This window comes from Chenopodium album, chromosome 26 (genome assembly GCF_948465745.1).
Source record: "Chenopodium album chromosome 26, dcCheAlbu1.1, whole genome shotgun sequence".
NCBI classification, from domain to species: Eukaryota; Viridiplantae; Streptophyta; class Magnoliopsida; order Caryophyllales; family Amaranthaceae; genus Chenopodium; species Chenopodium album.
This window is the reverse complement of record NC_137859.1, coordinates 7,518,654-7,538,678: the sequence shown is the minus strand read 5'-3', so window position 1 is coordinate 7,538,678 and position 20,025 is coordinate 7,518,654. Positions and strand designations below refer to the sequence as shown.

Genomic DNA, 20,025 nt, shown 5'->3' with positions numbered 1-20,025 from the left:
TAACACAGATCACATTTAAGTGGATTAAATATACCAAAAAATACAATGTTTGCAAGATTACATATGTATATATGACCAAGAATGGAGGACTTCACTAGCTAGTAGATCCTAAGATACAAACCTTGGTTCTGATCATAATGACACACTAAAGCAACATATTTAACTTGGTTTGTGTGCTGAAATTTCCGCGGTATATGATTTAGAGTGATTTTTAAATGGACGAACCAAGTAAAAGGGATGAGTCAAAATTTGCTTCAGGACAACTCACAGCTGAGAGAGAAACTTAATCCTGCGCGCACAATTCATTACTTCTTAGCCCAAAAGAGGTGCAACACCAAGCATTATCTTTGTGAGGAAGATTGCTTGTTTTTCTTGTTGCCTCCTCTTTTAGAACTTAATGCAGCCGCTTCCTGCTCTTCTGCCTTTTGTTCCTCCTCCAACACAGCCAGCTGCAGAGAGCAATTAAATGGAATATTATGTGGCGATACAAAAGCTCGAGTAAATGAATATTTTGTCAGCTCATAAATACATAAGAGCACCATAAGTCTAAAGTACCTCATCCAAAAGCGGTTTGAGCTCTCTGTATCGAGCTTCAGCAAAATCAAAACCATCTTTCCGTAGCTCCTGAAAACGAACAAAGAAGCAAGTTATATCAGATGAATCCCGTGCATTTTACACCAAATGGATCAAGTCAGATGGACTAGGCAGAAATGATTATTTGACGCTTGCATGTTACAAAAATCATAATAGATCCTGAAGTAATAATATGGTACTTGCAATAGGTGCAGCCATCCGATAGCCACACACAAGGCTTTTGGTGATGGGAAAAGGAGAAGGAGAAGCAGAAAGGGGTGTCAGAGACATCTGAAATTTTCATGATCATTTGATTCATAACATAATGTCACTTTAGGTACGGGGCATGAATTATACGAGTAGAAAGCGCATGGTTTGGTTTAACATTGTGGAATAGCAAGAGCAGAAAATATTTCGAAAAGTGGAGAGATAGTTGAGTAAGGGCAGTAAGTATAAATCACATATTTAAGTAGAAGCTTAATGATAAGGGAGATAAGAAGATCAGGTACTCAGAAGGCACAGGCAGCACCCTTAAGGACTTAACCCTAGAAAATTTAAATACAGGCTTCCAGCTCAGTTGTTCAACATGTGATCCATTTCGTTCATAACAATATCCGAGGTCAAGCTTTGACTGTAAATTTGCCTATAAATATACTGATATAACGAAAAACATACTTTATGAGATGAACTTCTTATAATAAATTTACCGGTTAAGATTTATACATATTCATATTATTTTGAGCAGAAATAAAGATCAGAGACTCAAGATTCAACGTTAAAATACAAGTAGTTGGGTGCTTTCTATGACAAAATGGAGTAGCATCTAAATTACTTAAGAAAGGTAATATTTATGCAATTCTGTAGGGGACCCCTTACATGAAACATCCAAGTGTCCAAAATATTGCAAATCCCTTTTATTTACTCCCTTAATTTCCCATCAGTCACATTAAAAATCAAATCCCAATAAAGCAATACTTTGTATAACTTTTCAGTTCTAAATCCAATTACTTACCATTAACTTGATAATGTGTGCAAAATTTTACAAGTCAACTATTTTTGACTTGAGGGAGAACTAAGTTGTATAATTCTTTACCTCATATGATTACCAATCATTTTCACAATTTCCTTTAGGTAAAACAATTCTGGGAAAGTATTACCATTTTGATATATTATTAAGGCCCCATTCTCTTCACCTTATTCAATAATATTCAGAATATAACTTGAGTTCATCAAATATAATTCACGTTTAGTTAAAATAAATTAAGTTCAGCAATCATTACGAGTATAAATTAAGTTACGGAAATGCGCATGTTAAGGTGGATGTGTGGAAACACTTTAAGAGATAGAATCAGAAATGAGGTTATTCGCAAGAAAGTAGGTGTGGCGGGCATTGTAGATAAATTAAGGGAAAATCGTCTGCGTTGGTTTGGACATGTAAGACGGAGACCCGAGGGTGCACCGGTGCGAAGAGTGGAAGAGTGGGACCATGGAGGGATTAAACGAGGAAGAGGGAGACCAAAGATGACTTGGTTGGAAGGAGTGAGGAAGGATATGAAGTGCATGGATTTACGTGAGGATGAAGTTTTGGATCGTAAGGGATGGAGGAGAAAGATTTATGTTGATGACTACACGGAATAATCAAATTTGGTTCATGTTAGCCGACCCCACTTTTGGGATTAAGGCTTTGATTGATTGATTGATTGATTGAATCATTACGAGTATATAATTTCAGTTTACCAAAATTGAGTTGAAGAGAATACATGAACATTTTGGCAAATCTTAAACATCGAAGCATAAAAGAAGCAAGTAAAAACTAGCACCATAGACACTGGTAGAAGACAATAATGAACCACAAATTTTGGTAAAGGCAAAAGCATGAGGGAAAAAGAAAGTAGCTCACCTTGCCAGTGTGTTGAGTGTGTTCATATGCTGCCATTTGCCAGTACATATTTGTGCGCTTATAAAAGTCCTTCAATGATTCACCAGGCTTCACAAGAGAGAAAGAAAGTTAAATTAGTGCAATAAAGAATATATCAAAAATCAAGCCAGCCAAACAATAGAAACTACAGCAGTATAGCTTATAAATCAAGGTCTGACAAGAAATCCAATAGGACTTATGCCAGCATGTAGATGAGATTTGCATGCCATTTTCACTGAAATTAATTATAAGTTAGTGATGGGTGCAAAAAATAAGTACCACAGGTGTCCTCATTGAATCAGAAAGGCCAAGACTAGCTCTAATTTGCTCTATTCTTGCTCGTTTTTCCTTCCTCCGGAGACTCTTTCCAGCCCCTTTTATTAGAGCAACTGCCTCTCCTACTTGACTTGATTTTCCATCAGCATTCGCAGCCTTCATAAAAAAAAAAAAAAAAAAGGTTAGCATTTTTGCTTTGTCCACAAGGCCCACAATCCCCCACGCCTTAGGCATGGCGGCAGGGGTGTTAAATGTCGGAGTGTTAGCTGCACAATTGCAACACAAGCCATACCCTTACAGTTGCAAAGAAGCTATTATGTTTTAAGATCCTTGCTTGAAAAGGTTGACATTTGATAGAGCCATTTAACAGCAGAGAATAACCAGACAGCTACTCATGCACCTAACTCTAGTGGTAGATTGTGTACATGAACTACCATATTTTCAAACAATACCATAACCAGATTTAATTAAACTGGAAAAGATATACTTATTTCCAAGCTAATTTTGACATACATATCCCTCCAAGGAAAAAAAATCAAAAGAAAGAGGTCAGAACTATCTATCAACTGTGGTGGATATAAAGGCATTTTTATCTCAATCTAGTACAGAAGCATTAAAATATCAATATCCACAACCTTTTCTCATAAATAATTCAACTCAAACACCAGAATATGAGAATAGTACCAACATAGAACATGAGCTAACTACAGAGAGATAGAGAAGGGACAATTAATCAGCTTTCAGCTCAACCTAGAACACATGAATAACAAACACAAACAATAACAAAAAACAAGAAACAAAGGAGCCAGTAAATAAGATCCTGTTCAAATGTAAACAAGAGTAGTGAAGCACCTCCATTTCTACATCATCATCATCATCATCATCAGTGTCTTCACAACTGCTTTCACCATCTTCACTATCATCATCTCCATCATCATCATCTTCTTCATCTTCATCCTCCGAAGCTTCAACCCATTCAGATTCAGAAGCCTGATATCCAATAAAATGAACGGAATTAAATTAATTGCCAGTAGTATACGCAGACATTTTCTCATGAAGTCAAAACTTCTAAATAGTGACTGTAAGTCTGTAATGCATAAATCCTATTTCTCACGAAATCAACACCATTCATGATATTAGTAAATACATGTAAAAGTAGATTAGGTCAGAAAACTGAGTGAGGATCATTGAATGAAATCTAAGTTTAAAGATGCAGCGTTCAAGGCACAACTCACAAGCTGAACAAGATCATATGACTTTTACTGTGCAAAATACCAAGGTGAGCAGTATATATTCTGGAAAAAAAAAAAATGGGAAAGAAAGGCCTAGACTTACTGGTATTATGCACTTCCATTCATCTAGTTTGCTTAGATTAAGTGTGTACAGATCATCAAGTGTAATTTCACGATCTTTGACCTCCATCATGCCTCCATACAAGTATAAAGTATCCCTTCCAACAGCCATGCACGCATTGATGCGTCCACAAGGCTTGACAATCTGTAAATATGTATCACATTACAATACAGAACAGAAACAACCATAAAGCTTAATAGCCAAGCATTTTGAAATACAAACCTCTGGCAAGGCAATAGTTAGTGATTCCTTGCTAGTGCCAGGTTCACAAGACCCTCTATCATGTTTTGAACCCAGTTTATCACTGCTGCCAATATTGTCTGTCTCAAGAGACATATCACCAACGCTCTCCTCCAAATCATTTCTTACTTCTTGGTCATCCATAACTGTATCAACTCCATTTTCTTCACCAAGATTTTTATCTGATGAATTAACCTTATTTTCTGGTAACACTTTATTATTTTTGTCATCTGTAATCTTTTTCAACTGCAAAAACATACAAGAAGAGGCCGCAATCAGAGACAACATCAGTAGAATTGGATCCACCAGCCCAAGAGAATGTACTAGTGATCCCACCAACAACAGGAGATAATTAGAGGAAAAAAGCTAGCAGAATTACAGAAAGCTATTCCTCCACCTTATGCAGATACTCAGGAGGTATTTGACAAAGGGCTACTGGAGAGATTGTAAGTTGTGGGGGGTTAGCAATTTGACCAATCCAAAAAGCTCTCAATAGGTATCTGGTAAAAAGCTTATTCGAGAAGCTAAAATTATGATTGGTTGATTTGGTTCCAATAAGCTCTTTTACAAGAAGCTCAAATTTGAGGCTTATTGAATCAAATTGATAGTAGCCAGCTAAAAGAGATCAATACAGTCAATTGATAAACCTACTTTTAAAATTTCGAACAGCTATCAGCTTATAGCATACAGCTGACTTTACCAAACAACTATCAATGAATCAACTATTTTCTATAGCAATAAAGTCAAACCAGATACTAATATAAACTCTTACAATCAAGTTCAACTGTTAGCTCTTTTCCAAAAATAGCATCCAAATATTCTACCTTCGCCAGAATCCTATGCAGAAGAGCCAATATAATGTCAATTAGGATGTTTAAGTTTGCTGTTCTTACACTTTTCTAATTAAGGGTCTAGAGAAATAACTTCACTGCAATTGTAGGTTTAGGCCATGAGTCCATGACCTAAACAACCCTTAATGTTTCCTTCATTTGTCATATTATTCAAGAAAATGAAGAAAAGATTTTCACTCCCCTAACTATCAAACTATTGGAAGATAAATCAAACACATCTAAATGCCCAAATCAAGACTTTAGAAGTAAATACCTTATCTTTGCTGGACTTTTCCTTCCGGAGCTCCAGTGGGTACCTATTGAAAGAGGAGATGGCTTAGTTCCAGCAAATAGAACTTGTCAAAACATTCTTTAGCTCTTAAAGAGAATAGATAAGCTGATCGGTACCACAGCAATGTTTAGTAACTTAGTTTAGTTAATCTGCTTTGTTCTTACCTGACAAAATGTTGACCTTATGTGTACACTAATCCTTAAGAAGAGAGAAGGGGGGGGGGGGGGGGTATCAATGAAATGTTAGTATATGAAATTTTCATAACTTTTCTATTTTAATTTAAGATATTTAACAACAAACAAGCACAAAAAAGAAGTTATGGTATTATATGATCATTTCTAAAATAAGAAAATTTTATATAAGTTGAACTCACATTACAATCAATGGATTTTTCATATTTCGAAGTTCGAACTCCATCTTATACATTGTTTTATAAGTTATAGTCATAAATCTTATCCTATTGACACAACAAGCTGTGATCTGATAGTTCTCAAGGGATCTTTGTGCTATATAGACATTAGTTTGCAAATGGGAATCGAAGCCAATGGCATAAATTGTCATTTTTGTGCACTTATTTCACCATAATGATATTAATTTACTAGAATTATCCAAATTAATACTATGACGATATTTACCAGCGGTGATTGTCCAATTGAAAACCATATAGCTCATTTAGAAATAGACTCATCATCACATCACCTGTTTAAATAAACAAAGCAGGTCAGCAAGAGAGCATTGTAGTCATAAAAGCCATAATAGAAACTTGGAAAATTCCAAACAAATCAAAAAAATAGAGAACAACACCACAAGTTTTCAGGCAATATAGAGTTACAGATATCATAACCACTACTGTAACATAAGGTTTGATGTGGTCTAATTTTAATTAGAATGATTAATAAGCTTCCGAAAAAAAGGTGAAGGGGACGTGACCTATGTCTTTACGAATATTACCTCTTTAACTTTGCACAACAGCACAATTACTTGGAATAGTTTAGGAAATGAAAAGAGCAGTGCAAACAAATTATTTCTTATGAAAAAGTAATTAATAAACTAACCACCAGCTTCCATGTCTACCACTCCTCCAAAAAGTACAGCTCTTTTTTTGTGCACACACATAGAAAATCCCGCACGAGGTCCTGGAGGCATCCCACTTTTCTTTACCTGATCAAAGGAGACAAAGTTACAAAATTTGTAGAGAGCACAAGACTAAGAAATGAAATTCTGGCTAAATGGGCAACACAAATTGTACAAATAACAATTCAATTAATAGCTCTAGCCAAAAGAAGTCAGCCACACATTAAGAGTTTAACAGTACATGCTTATACTGGTATTAGTAATGAAAAGAATGAAAATGATTCCAAGACAGCAAATCAAACAGCAGAATTTCAAGATATACTGCTCAAAGCTGTTTTTAGACATTAACGTTGACCTATTTAATATCCACAAGATGAGATTTAATTGATATCTAATGAACCTGTAAAATATCATTTCATACCACCTTCAGTATTTCCAATCCACAAGAAATTTTGTAATTGCTATACATGCTCCTAGTTTTATTCAGTATACACATTGGAGGGAATGACGAAAGCCAGAGGGAGTAACAAAGATTGGAGAACACCTACTTTTGATATCTCGGATTAAGAAATAAAGTTAGAAGTGAATTTTGATGCTAAATGCAGTTTAATAGTAATTGTGACTGACCTGCCTGTACTTGTCTAAGACACAACAAGTATAGCATCAATATGCTATACAGTATATAGCAATACATAATATGTAAAACAATGGTCACCATAACAAATTTGAAAGTTGATACATTGGAAAAGAATTAACATTATGTGCTCAAACCTTGTTCCATTCCCAAGTTCTCGGGTCCAAAGACCACATATCAGAGTGGACTACTCCCTTCTCAGAGCTGCTGTTTTTATCAGATGAAAGTTCTTTGAAATAACCTCCATACATAAATATCTGCAGTGTCATAGCAATGTATTTGTGAACAATAGTTGTACAGGAGTTCAATAAATCTCAAAATTTGACACTTGATAGTAATATCAAGTGAACAGCATAAAATTATATAATTCAGTTAGCATAGCCAATCTTCCCAAACCACAACCATTACAGAATGACCAAAAAAAAAAAAAAAGTTTAAACAAGATTTCTACTTCTCCTTCAAACAATCAAGTATCTTGGTGCCTCATTAGAACATAATTCCTGAGACTAAGTTCAATTATCCTTCCCAATAATAGAGCTAATTCAACAAATATCAGCAACACCAAAATGGAGAAAGGCATGGTCATTAGAATGGCTATTTCTTTCTAACGGAATAGATTAATTATGCCACCAAGCAATGATTAATATTGACTCTACACAGAGTTATAAACAAAGGCCTTCAGTTGTATGAATCACCAAACACCAGCTGCTCTAACACAGTCTTTCCAAAATTTATCTCTCGATTGTCAAGTGCAAATCTGTTAAGATTCTGAATATAGAAGGTTCCAGAAAAAGACTGGCTCGATGTCATTTGGGCTAGAATAACCTTGACACCTTGACATGAAGCACCTTATTTTGTTTGCACATTTTCTTCAAGTCTAAACCCTCCAGCTTACAAAAATGATTATAGTTTCATATGCTATCAATGAATCTGATAAAAGCATTCACTGAATTAAACTGGAAGATGTATTTCATTCATCATACCATAACTGAAACTCCAGAAAAATGTTTTGGAAAGTTGTTTTCATCTTGCAAACAAAAGCCAAAAAGATAGTAGTATTCAGGAAGTTTAGTTCCCACAAGACTGTCAAACATTAATCTGAAAGCAAGATGTGGTAATAATAATAGTAACCTTAAAACATAGACCCTAATTTGCACCAGGTACACAGCACAACAACATAATAAAGAGAAATTTGGAAACTAAGCGCTACATGTGTAACAGCATACAACAGAGTAAGTAATCTAAACCTAGAATTAAAAAAGGAGTCATTAGTCTAACCTCATCTTGATAAACAGCAAGCTGAAAACCACTCCTTGCACTGGGCCACATGCACCCAGGCCGAGGCTTTATTTCTTGCCACTGCAATTCAAAACAACATGTAAATATTTGAAAGCAAAGCAAAGATAGAAAATTATACCAAAAGAGTTGATTAGTATGCACCTTGAACTGATCTAGGTCAAATACATGCAAATCATTAAGGTACCTGAAAAGATAATTATGAAAGAGTCTCATCATAAAAAATATTTGCGGATCTGCAACATGTAAAATATGAATACAGAAATACTCAATTGTAAGCCATAAGCGATGAGTATGAAGTCTCAACTGTTGCATGCTAATCCACAGTTGTCAATCTCTCACAGTACTATTGTATCTACGATGAGCCAAGTCCAGGAGACTACCGATACTTAATAAAAGGAACAGTAAAGCAAGGTATGTGAATAATGATTTCCAAAATTGAATAACAAGGAGTTAAAAGATTTTAAAATGGAGAAGACACCCCCAAAAGATCTTATCATTCCTCTCATGCTAAATAACCAATTAGCCAACGAAACGGTGAAAATAGCCTTATGTTATCCGAAGTTTGGAGTGTGATATACCTTAACAACATAAAAGGAACAGTTTATTGAATCTTGATACTGCTTCAACATAGCTTAGTACTTCAGCAAATTCGAACATTAAAATAACATAATACTAGAACAAAAGATTGAAAAACAAACCTTACTTCTCTGAGTGTGTCATAAAATCCACCAAAAACTATGATCTTGTGCTTGTACAGAACCTGCAAGACATTGCTGATAATCATGATGATATCCAGATCTACAAAACTCAAAGTAACTTATACAAATAGACCAGATGAAAGCAATGGAGCATTTCACAACAAAACAAGCTACTGATACAGATCCTGCTTTTTTAACTGGAGAAACGAATTAAATGAATTGAGCTGCACATAGAACAACATCCCATAGTGGATCTTACTGTCTGCATTATTTAAAAAGGTCCAGGGTTAAGATCAACACTCGAGGATTCACTGAAGTGTCTGAATAAACTATAACAAGATAGAAAAAATTGGCAGACCAGCTAAAGGGTATTGACTAAAACCTCACTGACTCAATTGTCATCTTCATGCTAGCTGTGCTTATGTCTAATTTAGTGAGAAAACAACCTTGTTCTACTTGACCAAAGTAAAGAGTGGTAACAAAAACAATACTTTGTAGTCTATGCATAACAAAATTAAAACAAAGCACAATATATTACAATCTAAAGAAACTAGCATAAGGGAATAAAGGTCCATAGTATGATTAGACAGTAACCAAATCAAAGGAATATTCTCTCACATTGACTGAAATGCCTCAAATCTTCCATATGTTCCGCAAAATTAAAGTAAGGCTATGCTCAACAAGTCATTGTATCTCTCAACAGTTCACAACATCAGGAATCACATTCTCTATGAATGCTTACTAGTCTACCATCAATAGATATTATATCCTGAAATCCAATAAAATCTCCAAAGGAAGACTAGAAAATGAATGCAACCCACACTGCAGCAACTTCCATCTAAAAAGGGAATATTTCCATCACCTTCACTGCTTGGCAGGAATCATGCACTAGCTATTAATATTTCCATCACCTTCACTGCTTGGCAGGAATCATGCACTAGCTATTAGTCCTAATACTGAAGGGGAAAAAGTATATGCTAAGCTTACCATTCGATGGCCAGACCGTGGACTTGGAGCTCCCTTGTAATTTAATTGCTCCCATTGATTTGTCTTAAGGTCTAATACCCAAAAATCCTGTTTATGTAAAACAGTAATATCTCCATTAGCAATGAAGTGGTACAGATTATACAGTGTAAATAAAAAGCAAGTTAATTAACTCTTCTACATGATATCAGCATCTTTCAACACCCACACTCAATCCTCCCCTCCCCGCCAAAAATCATAATATAAAGGTTCCACCTTGTAATGATGAAATCTCTCCTGATTTGGAGATGTGAATTCGCCACCTGTATCAGTCATTAGACAAAGTGACAAACCATAAGAAAATGTTTCTAGGTGAAATATAAATCAGAAAGAGCAAATATTTATCAAAATTCTTTGAATCAATATCTGTTTGTACCAAATATATATAGGTAATTCTTCCAAGCAACAGCTTGATGTGCACTACGAGGTGGGGGGCTGTTAGGGCTCGATACTAATTTCCAATCTTGCTTTTCAACATCAAAACGATAAAGATCACCATAGACATATGTCTGCACTCACCACATAAAATATCCAAACGTCACCCAAAGAAGTCAAAAAATAATAGCAAAATATTGATTATCTTAGAAATGTCACACAGCTTAACCTTATTGCCATTGTAGAATTCACCGCCATATAGGATCAACTCCGTCTCTTTTAAAGGATTTATAGTCAACTACGTAACGTCAAATACAACTCAATCAATAACCTACCAAAACATCAAAGACAACCTCAAAAACAATCAGCAAATCCAAAATGCAAGAGAAATACCGAGCCATTAGACCGAGCTGACGGTGCAGGCACATTTTCCTCAACAAGAACTTCCTTCTTCTTAGCTTCCTCTTTCTGTATACTTAACTGCATAAACACACACAAACTTCATATTACCCTATCATGGAAAAATAAAATTCAGTTCTATAAAAACAGGAAAGACCAATTACCAAGTACCCTTCACTATAAACCATCCACATAAACCCCACCTCCGTTTGGATTAAATAGTCACGTTGATAGCGTAATTTAGACTAACAATGCCACAACTAAATTCAAACAAACATCAAAGTAACACAAATTTCACATAAACCAAATCAAAAAAGGGAAAATACCCATCATCATAAACCCCCCAAAAACCCCAAATTAAGAATATGAACACCAAAAATTATGAATCATTGATTAAAATAAAAAATACCCAGATCATCAAAGTTACAGTATATGATAAAAAGAGAGTATTTTTGAAAAGAAGGAAAGAGAAAGAACCAAAATGGCGTCAATGTCATCCTCAGGAGAGAGCTTCTTAGACTCACGGCGAGCTTTTTTCTCCTCAGCTTTGGCAGTTTTTTTCTCAGTTTTTTCCTTGCCTTTTCCTGGCTTCTTTTGCTTCTTCCCCATCCTTTTGCTGTTCTTCTTTCTTGTTCAAATTGAGAGAGATATATTTGGCCAAAGAAGAAAGGGCGCCTGAAAGGGTACTCAATTCAGTAGCTTTGCAATTTGCTAGACGGCGGCTCTGTTCTGATGATTAATAAACCCAACTTCAAATTTACACTCCCTTAAATAAAAAAATAAAAAAATAAAAAAACATTAAAGGTTTGTTCTCTTCACCTTAAAAAAAAATATAATATTAAGTAAAAATAATTTCAGTTCAGTAAAATTAATTTAAATTTAGTAAAAATAATTTCAGTTCAGCAAAATTAAGGTGAAGAGAACGGGACTTAAATCAATACGGAGTAGTCTATTACTCTTTTCCGCAAAAAAGATCAATTTTTGTTTGTATATTTAATGATGCAAGTAATTGCGAGTTGATATTAGGTTTAATCATTTTATCATCCCAAAATATATGTCAATAGGGTTAGATCACTTGATTTTTTTTTTTTTTTTTTTTTTTTTTTTTTTTTTTTTTTGTCAGAAGATCACTTGATTTTGTATGTATGGACTTATAAGAAAGTGAAATGGACATTCATTTTGTGTGTATGGACTTATAAGAAAGTTGAAGTGGACATTTATTTTATCTTTTATTTTTCAATTGAAAGATATCATTTAGAATTTCATGCTTGTCAAAGTAAAACTTTGACCATTAATATATTTAACTTCTTTTAATACTCTATAATACGTAGTTTATTACGGAGTAGTAAGTATAAATCGAGACGAATCTAATAATATATGTTACGAAAAAACACGAAATATAAGGTTAAAATAAGGCATTCCTTCTCTAATTTCACCAAAACATAAAGTTTCGATATTCAACTAGAGCAACACATGGACATTAAAACAGCAACTTAACCCAAAGACCAAAAACCTAAACCAAGTTAACCAAGCCAAATCTGATTGATTGTCCTTTGTCCGAACTCATTAAGACAATAGTAGTACGAAATTCAACGTCTTCAACCTGTTTTTAAAACTGTTGAAATTGAAAAGGGTCTCTTCTTTCTTCAACCCAGTATTCTTAATTCCGGAAGAGAGAGAAATTTAGCGACGGTATTAATGAAGAGCAACAAAACAATTGGATTTCTTTGGGTTTTACCTTTTATTTTGCTGATAATTTCAGCAAATTTCGATATTTCTGCTGCTCAACCTATGCATCACCAAGATCAGGTTTTTCCTTTTCTTTGTTTGAACCCCTTTTATTGATTTGTAATTCAATTTCATAATTCAATGTTTTTGTGATTAATTTTGGGAAATTAGTTCTTTTAGCTTATTGGGTGTTTTGATTTCTTGAGAAATTGATGCAATTTGCTTAAACAATGCATAATTAAGTGCTTGAAATTGATCAAGATTATTTGAAGGAAACTTTGCAATTTAGGGATGTCCCCAAATTATCTATTATTTTGACATAATTTCTTGAATTAGTGTGTTATTGATGCCAATATTTTCATTTTATCATCAGGGGTTGAACGAAAATGCTGAATCTAGGTAATATTTTATGATTTTCGAGATTTACAGTTGCGAATCTCTGATTTGTATGGATATTACTATCATATGATGATTGTTTTTAGTAAAAGTTCACTCCTTCATTGCTTGAATGTTCAGAGATTTAAAAAAAGAACATGAACACATCCATGAGGTACACTGCTCTAGGGAAAGAAGTAGGGCGGCATGGGAAATTGTCGATAAGGTATCGTGTTGGACTGCATCGTTGTTATTTGAGTTAATTTGCTCGCGTAGCTAGAATGTTTGAGTGATAATATTCAGGAACTTTTATATGACAGTATATGATGCACTTTGTGGAGCGGGAAAAGTACAAAATTCCGAGGAGTTGTAGACTCCATCCAGAAAATGATCTCTTTAGAGACCAGGAGCAGCACAAGATTAAAATGGATGTGAATGAATGGCAATGTGGATACTGTAAGAAAAGCTTCTTGTCGGAAGAATTTCTTGACCGGCATTTTGACAGCAGACATTACAATCTTCTCAATTTTGTAAGCTGAACTCTTTTTAGTCCCTCGAAATTTATTTTGATTCTTGTGCTGTGTTAGTTGAGAACTATATTAGATCCCTCTTTTACTTGTTGAAATTGTTGTTACTACCTTTAATAGGTAAGGGTGGCCGTTCAAGATATGGTTGAACTTTGAAAAAGAATTCATACTAAATTACTTATGTCCTGGCTTTGTGACTGGATATATATGAGTAGACATGGGTTGCATAAATTGGAATGAGTCTAATTAGGTTAGTATCATGACAAGAAAGCCTAGAAAGGTTATTCGCTACTCTATGGGGAAGCACATTTCTTCCGAACAGCCTAAAAATGCAATGGTTGTGCCTACCTTATCCTTTATAAATGACTTATACCTCATGTAAGCATCTCATAACTTGTAACTTCTGCAACCGTTAATCTTCTTTTTTTTTTTTTTTTTTTTTTTTTTTTTTTTTTTTTTTTGGCAAAAGAGTAGGCCACACTGCCACAGTCCATCTTATATAGTGAAAGATGAAGGTTTGCTTTAGGTTTACTGTATTGCCAGTCTTGAAAGCTTTGACTTTTTTGAATTTTACTCTAATTAAGTAATCACTATATTTTTATTTTTATTCTGTTTGATGTCAACTGTAATGAGGGCTTACGCATTACATTCTACATTTTTACCACAGACTGAAAGCAAGTGCTTGGCAGATTTATGTGGTGCATTGCATTGTGATCATGTTCTGAATACAAAATCACCTAAAGCAAAGTGCAATAATGCAGCAGCTGCAAGGAATCGCCACTTGTGTGAGGTTACTTTTTAGATGTTTGAGGTTCAGAATGTGTTTGGTTAACAATCACCGAGGGAAGAGGGAGGAAAGGGGAAGTAGAAAGGGAAGAGGAGGGAAGATTGTGGGCTTGCAGTTTTCCTCTGATTCCTCCACCTTGGAATGGTTTGGTTTTTTACAAGAGGAAAGAAATTTGATCAAATCGATTGATATCCAAGAAAAGAATATGGATTCCTCATTCTCCTTCCCATCTTCCTCCCTCCAAATTCCTTCATCCAAACGCATTGTTAATAATTTTTCATTGGCTTCCTTTGTTAATTCTTGGAACATTTCGTGCAGAGTCTAGCTGATGCCTGCTTTCCTGTTACTCATGGACCATCTGCAAGCCGTCTTCATGGTACTTATGTCATAAATATATAAATTTGTTGTTTTTTTATACTTCTTATATATTTTTCTTTCTCCCTTCTCCGTATAATTTTGAGAGGGGAGGAGCAAAGTAGAATTGTGAAAAGGGAGTATGTGGCACTGTGGCAGTGTATAGGCTGTTACAGTAACATTTAGGTTGAGCCAAGGAGCTTCAATTCACTCATTGCATTTCATTCATTGTCTGGGATTTTTCACTCTTGAAATATATCACTTTTTCTGGCAGAGCTATTTTTGCAACAATTCTGCTATGCTCACACATGCTCAGGAGGAAAAAAACCATTTTCAAGAGGAGGAAGGGTAAGATCTGTTCTTACGTTATTAATTTATATCTCAAATAACTTACAAAATCCTCTCCCTTGAAAACAACTAGGAAACCTAAGCTTCTGTATGCTTTCTTTATCTTTGTCCCCTCTCGGCCCTGCGCCCCTGCCCCCCTGGTATTGCATGAGAAGCTTGTGACTTGTGAGCATGCTGATACTTCAATCTGACATATATCTTGGAATATCTGAATCATGTAACTTACGAGGACTTGAGGTTATGGTTGCTGCTAAGTAAAACCAATATATGGCTCACTTGGCTACTGATGAAATAAAAGACTTGATAATCAATGTTGTATAGTATTTGGGCTGCAAATAATAGGTGTAAGAACCAAGATAAGATTTGTTATAGTGTTTCAATTTCTCATTATTACTGAGAACTAATCTGTAATCTGACTGATTATTTAAATTTTCTAATATGATTTTCTGCTTTTCATTTGTACAGAAGGAAACAAGTCTAGTGTACTTTGCCGCCTCAATATTGATTATAATGTTACTTCCCCTTTTCTATGTTTTGGTGTGTTTGCACCAGAGGTATTTGAGAAATTTATCTAAGCATGTTGTTTTCCCTTCTGCAACGCTTTTACTCAGAACATTGATGATATTTTCTGTATTTCAGTGAAATTCGAAAGGATACCCAGGAGCTTAAGCGAATCTCAAGACTGGGTCGCAAAGCAAAACCTATGTGATCAGTAAAAAATGTTAGAACAGCCTATTTAACTTTTAATCTTTCAGCATTCTATCAGTATGCATGAGCTAAGTTTTATGGGTAAAACTCACACGTTCCATTTTGCTTCGTTAAATCTAGGATAATGGCGACAGTAAAATTGTTCCTTATACAACACACTAGTCCATGCTTATGGATTTTGTAGCTGTACAACACCATATTTGTTGCTTCTCTTCCTTGAGAAACTGAATTTGTTACAGAGTGGCTAATTGATTAAAAGAGATCAATGGTCGCCTAAGAATTGCTGAAGATGCACAGAAAGATCACTTTTTGAGGGACTCATTCAAGCAGATCAGCTTATTGCTCGGCATGTCTATAATCTACATCATCCAGCAAGTCCCCGCAAATATTTTGCTTCAAGTCATGGAACACAACATACTATTCTGTAGCATTTTCTTTTTGTCTTTGGTTGCTTCTGAATCCATTCAAGGCAGCAGTGACCAATTTGTTGTATTTTATTCTTGGATATTAGACTGTAAATTGTCCATTTATCTCAACCATATAGTGCAGAAGTGAATTCAAGCAAAAAAAACATTAAGATTCGTATCACATATTTTTGCTGATTATAGCTTTGAATTTAGACACATAGTTGATGTATTGGGCACCATCTTTGAAAAATTCTGTCATCTTTTTACTTTGATAAATCGTCTCAGATATCTGTAGTTGACTGACCCAGGCTCTGAAATCCCCCAGAAAGAGCATCTAGTGCTCATACCAAGCCTGTGCTTTAAGAGCACCTCACTTCTAATTCTCGGAAGACTTGCTAAACCTGAAAGTCATGTCCAAACTGTACAATGGAATTATCTGTAATGAGTTTTACAAATGTGAAAGGGTAAAATGATATGTCAAGGGAAGAATCGGAAATGTGTTTCTGTGACGAGTTTACACATCCTTCTGGGTGCACTGGGTGATTAATTCTTGCTCCATATCCCATCATAAACCCTAGTAGTTTAGGTGCAAACTGCACAAGAAGACTGTTTGGAACCTCCTTGTAATTGTTCTAGTTTACCAAATATAGTAGAGGATAGATAAGGGCTTCAGGGTAAGTTGGTAACTGATAATGGCACAAACTTTTCAGGTGCTCCTATTAATTTGAATATTGAAAGTCTGATTTGACATGTAAAAAGCAAAATAAAGAATGCTCATTTCATGGAGCAACAACCCCAAAAGCAATTGATATCAATTCATTGGAAAGAAGAAAACCCTCTGGATCACTTAGTCTGATGAATGAAACTCTTTCTTCTAACTTGTTTACATCAACAAACAAGGAGCTAACTTCAGATGGCGGTATAAGCTTCCTTTCTTCATCTAGGTAGAGGACATGTCCACTTTCTACGTAAGGTTTATAGGCATGGCAGAGAGAAAGGGCAAGTGAGGCACCAAAATCTTGTGTAAAGGACTTGATATCTAAACCTCTCGAAGTTCTGAGAGATAGCATCACAATATCCGCAGCCCTATCTTTAGGATCAACATTACCATTCTCTTGATCACTTGCTGATCCATTTTCCAAATTTGCCACATAAGTTGCGTAATCTCTCATCCTCCTCGGTCTTGAAAATCGCAAACCATTGAGGTAACTCGCGGATCCAAGACCAAAGGCATAGAATGGCGTGTTCTTCCAATAAGTAAGATTGTGCTGACATTTGAACCCACTCTTTGAATAACTGCTAATTTCATAATGTTCATATCCCGCGCTTGTAAGTGCCTCTGAAGCCATTTTGTAAAACTCTGCGGATTGAGATTCAGATGGCAATGGTAACTCTCCTGGTGTATACCTGTACATAACCATTTCAGCCTCATTCATCACATCAGACATTTCATTTCACTAAAAGGCATACACATTACACAGTAGCTAGACGAGTGTTAAAAGGAGTAAAATCACTTACAATACTCCAAATTTAGTATCCTTTTCGACTTGCAAATCATACACAGATACATGAGTAGGCTTTGCATCAATTGTGAGCTGCAAACTCTCACTCCACATGTCTGTAGTTTGGTGAGGGAGGGAAGAAATCAAGTCCATACTCCAATTTCCAACTCGACATGACTCGACAATCTCGATTGCCTCATAAACCTCCTTAAGACCATGAGCTCTCCCACAAGCCTTGAGCAACTCCTCTTGGAACGCCTGCACACCAAGAGACACTCTATTCACACCCAACCCCAAGAAATCCCTTAACTTATCAGCAGTAAAAGTACCAGGATCCATTTCCATGCTTATCTCAGCATTCAAAGACACCCCAAATTTTGACTTCAGTGTATCAAGCACCAAAGCAACAAGCCTTGGTGGGACCAAAGAAGGAGTACCCCCACCAAAAAACACAGTTTCAAGAGGTGGGTATTGATCAAAATCCAATCTTGTAGCCTTAATTTCCCTGCATATCAACTCTATGTAATCAACGATTCGAGGGTCATCGTCGTGGGATTGGTTCATGGATGATCCTAGAGCAACGATAGGGAAATCACAGTAATGGCAACGCTTCCTACAGAAAGGAAGGTGGATGTAAGCTGAGGTTGGAGGGAGTTGATACAGAGGAGTTGGATTCGTATGTGCATTTTGTCGAACAGTTGATGTGCATTGAGTATGGACATTTCTTACTGTTAAGGAGAAATTGGGACCTTTAAATTTCAATTGAAGGGTGGATATAAATGGCGAAAGAGCTGTCCTAAGCATCATGGTTTGACTAATTTTGTTCAATGCAGACAATTTTTGGAGGAAGAAGCAATGGTCTCAACTGTCAAGGTAGTTATTTTGGAAGGTGATGTAACGATACAAATTAACGGTCTGTTCATGAGAATATGAGATGAAGCCCCAATTTCTATATTTTGAGTTAGAATGTTAGATTCCCGTGAAAAATAAAAAGTTAGAATGTTGGAAGGTATCGTTTCGTTAAGCTTTTGACCTCGAGACAAAAATTGGTGGTTTAGTTACAATTGGTCTTAAAAAAAGTACGAGTATATATTGTTACTATGAAAATTCTAAGGTGATCAAAGTTATTTTGATCACCATAAATCATCCTACATGTTTTTTCTTTTTTGATTCTTAAAAGCATCTTCATAGAGCCTTTTAGACCACCAGCATCAATGGGAAATTTTCTCCTTTTACCTCCAATTTTACATCCTATTCCTCTTCCTCATGGATGTGAGAAATTATAAAAGGATCATGTTAGTTATAGGAAAACGGTCAAACACCAATTCCTGTATGTGGACAGGAAAAGACTAAAAGAGGTCGTGTCCCACGAGCCAAAAGGTGAACCAAAAAACAAAAGAAAAAAAAAAAAAACAAAAGCAGCGTTGAAGGTGGAAAATGCCAAATGCAATGGAAATTTTTACATTTACAGAGTGGCACTTGTCACAAGCTAAATGGTGACATGTTTTTTGTGACTTAAAATTGTAAACGGCTATAAGAGCACCAACATCAATGAGGATGAACATCCTTTTAGCTCTCTCTTCGATCCTCCGAGGAAGGACTCCCATGGAGCAGTAGGCAAGTAGTGAATCATATCCCACTCCTTCTGCTTCATGGATGTGCATATTGCTAAAAGGATTCTTTTAATGGGAGGATAGTACCCAATCCTTTATATGGAAAAGAGTAGCTCTCTCGTCCCACGAGCCAAAACAAGAAAAAAAAAAAAAAGCAAATAGGAAAAAGTATCGTGAAGCAGAGAAGCCCCAAAATGCATTGGTCTAATTGATTAAAATGGTGACATTTGTCTTGTGGAATCTTTTTGTGAATAAAAAAATTTAAAACGGCTATAATTTGTAAATGGTAACTTATTTGAAAAAACAATAAGCACCTAACGATCATAAATTTTTATGCTAAGGATACATGCATCCTTTCTCATTGATGGAAAAGGAAAAGCTTAGATCGTTTTACCAAAGGAAGGCTAGTAGGATGGCATTCTTCATTGATGCTAATGCTCTTGACCATGGTGCAACATATCTTCTCTATTAGTTTCCGATTTACATAAATCTCTGAATTTAAAATACACATTCATATTTTAGGATTTGTGTTTGCTATAAGGATGTTATTGATACAAAAATTCATAACTTGAAATGCAGGAATATTAGGTTCAAACTATACCAAACTTTAGATTCTATTCATGGGGTTCAAACTTTGAAATTCAAGAATGTGTATTTTAGAATTTGATAACCAGTTTTAGAATTCATATTTT

General features: G+C 35.3%; 3 protein-coding genes across 3 annotated transcripts; 1 reads left to right on the top strand and 2 right to left on the bottom strand.

Moving 5' to 3' along the window:
- On the bottom strand, positions 1-11,700 carry LOC145616665 (uncharacterized). Its single transcript, XM_081671428.1, has 20 exons — positions 11,462-11,700; positions 10,979-11,065; positions 10,815-10,883; positions 10,587-10,719; positions 10,427-10,473; positions 10,175-10,261; positions 9,188-9,249; positions 8,631-8,673; positions 8,469-8,549; positions 7,328-7,447; positions 6,538-6,643; positions 6,118-6,181; positions 5,465-5,507; positions 4,343-4,606; positions 4,103-4,264; positions 3,620-3,757; positions 2,771-2,923; positions 2,474-2,560; positions 556-624; positions 1-449 (listed from the first exon to the last, which is right to left on the bottom strand). The coding sequence occupies exons 1-20, from the start codon at positions 11,591-11,593 to the stop codon at positions 342-344; spliced, it is 2,055 nt and encodes a 684-aa protein (XP_081527554.1). The 5' UTR covers positions 11,594-11,700; the 3' UTR covers positions 1-341.
- Positions 11,701-12,516: 816 nt separating this feature from the next.
- Positions 12,517-16,421, top strand: LOC145617851 (uncharacterized). Its single transcript, XM_081672607.1, has 10 exons — positions 12,517-12,793; positions 13,086-13,111; positions 13,229-13,313; positions 13,408-13,617; positions 14,282-14,404; positions 14,720-14,777; positions 15,030-15,103; positions 15,569-15,657; positions 15,743-15,824; positions 15,932-16,421. Exons 1-9 carry the CDS (start codon positions 12,683-12,685, stop codon positions 15,810-15,812), a joined length of 846 nt encoding a protein of 281 aa, XP_081528733.1. The 5' UTR covers positions 12,517-12,682; the 3' UTR covers positions 15,813-15,824; positions 15,932-16,421.
- A 538-nt stretch (positions 16,422-16,959) lies between these two features.
- Positions 16,960-18,524, bottom strand: LOC145618531 (uncharacterized). The gene is made up of 2 exons (XM_081673302.1): positions 17,737-18,524; positions 16,960-17,625 (listed from the first exon to the last, which is right to left on the bottom strand). The coding sequence occupies exons 1-2, from the start codon at positions 18,522-18,524 to the stop codon at positions 16,998-17,000; spliced, it is 1,416 nt and encodes a 471-aa protein (XP_081529428.1). The 3' UTR covers positions 16,960-16,997.
- Between the last annotated feature and the right edge of the window lie 1,501 nt (positions 18,525-20,025).

Coding starts and splice junctions, on each gene's coding strand:
- LOC145618531 (XM_081673302.1), bottom strand. CDS start 18,524: ATGCTTAGGACAGCTCTTTCGCCATTTATATCCACCCTTCAATTGAAA. Junction 17,626..17,736: donor GATACTAAATTTGGAGTATT/GTAAGTGATTTT, acceptor GGTTATGTACAG/GTATACACCAGGAGAGTTAC.
- LOC145617851 (XM_081672607.1), top strand. CDS start 12,683: ATGAAGAGCAACAAAACAATTGGATTTCTTTGGGTTTTACCTTTTATT. Junction 12,794..13,085: donor CTATGCATCACCAAGATCAG/GTTTTTCCTTTT, acceptor TTTTATCATCAG/GGGTTGAACGAAAATGCTGA. Junction 15,104..15,568: donor CATTTTCAAGAGGAGGAAGG/GTAAGATCTGTT, acceptor TCATTTGTACAG/AAGGAAACAAGTCTAGTGTA.
- LOC145616665 (XM_081671428.1), bottom strand. CDS start 11,593: ATGGGGAAGAAGCAAAAGAAGCCAGGAAAAGGCAAGGAAAAAACTGAG. Junction 10,884..10,978: donor CAGCTCGGTCTAATGGCTCG/GTATTTCTCTTG, acceptor GACGTTACGTAG/TTGACTATAAATCCTTTAAA. Junction 4,607..5,464: donor AAAAGTCCAGCAAAGATAAG/GTATTTACTTCT, acceptor ATGTTTTTGCAG/TTGAAAAAGATTACAGATGA.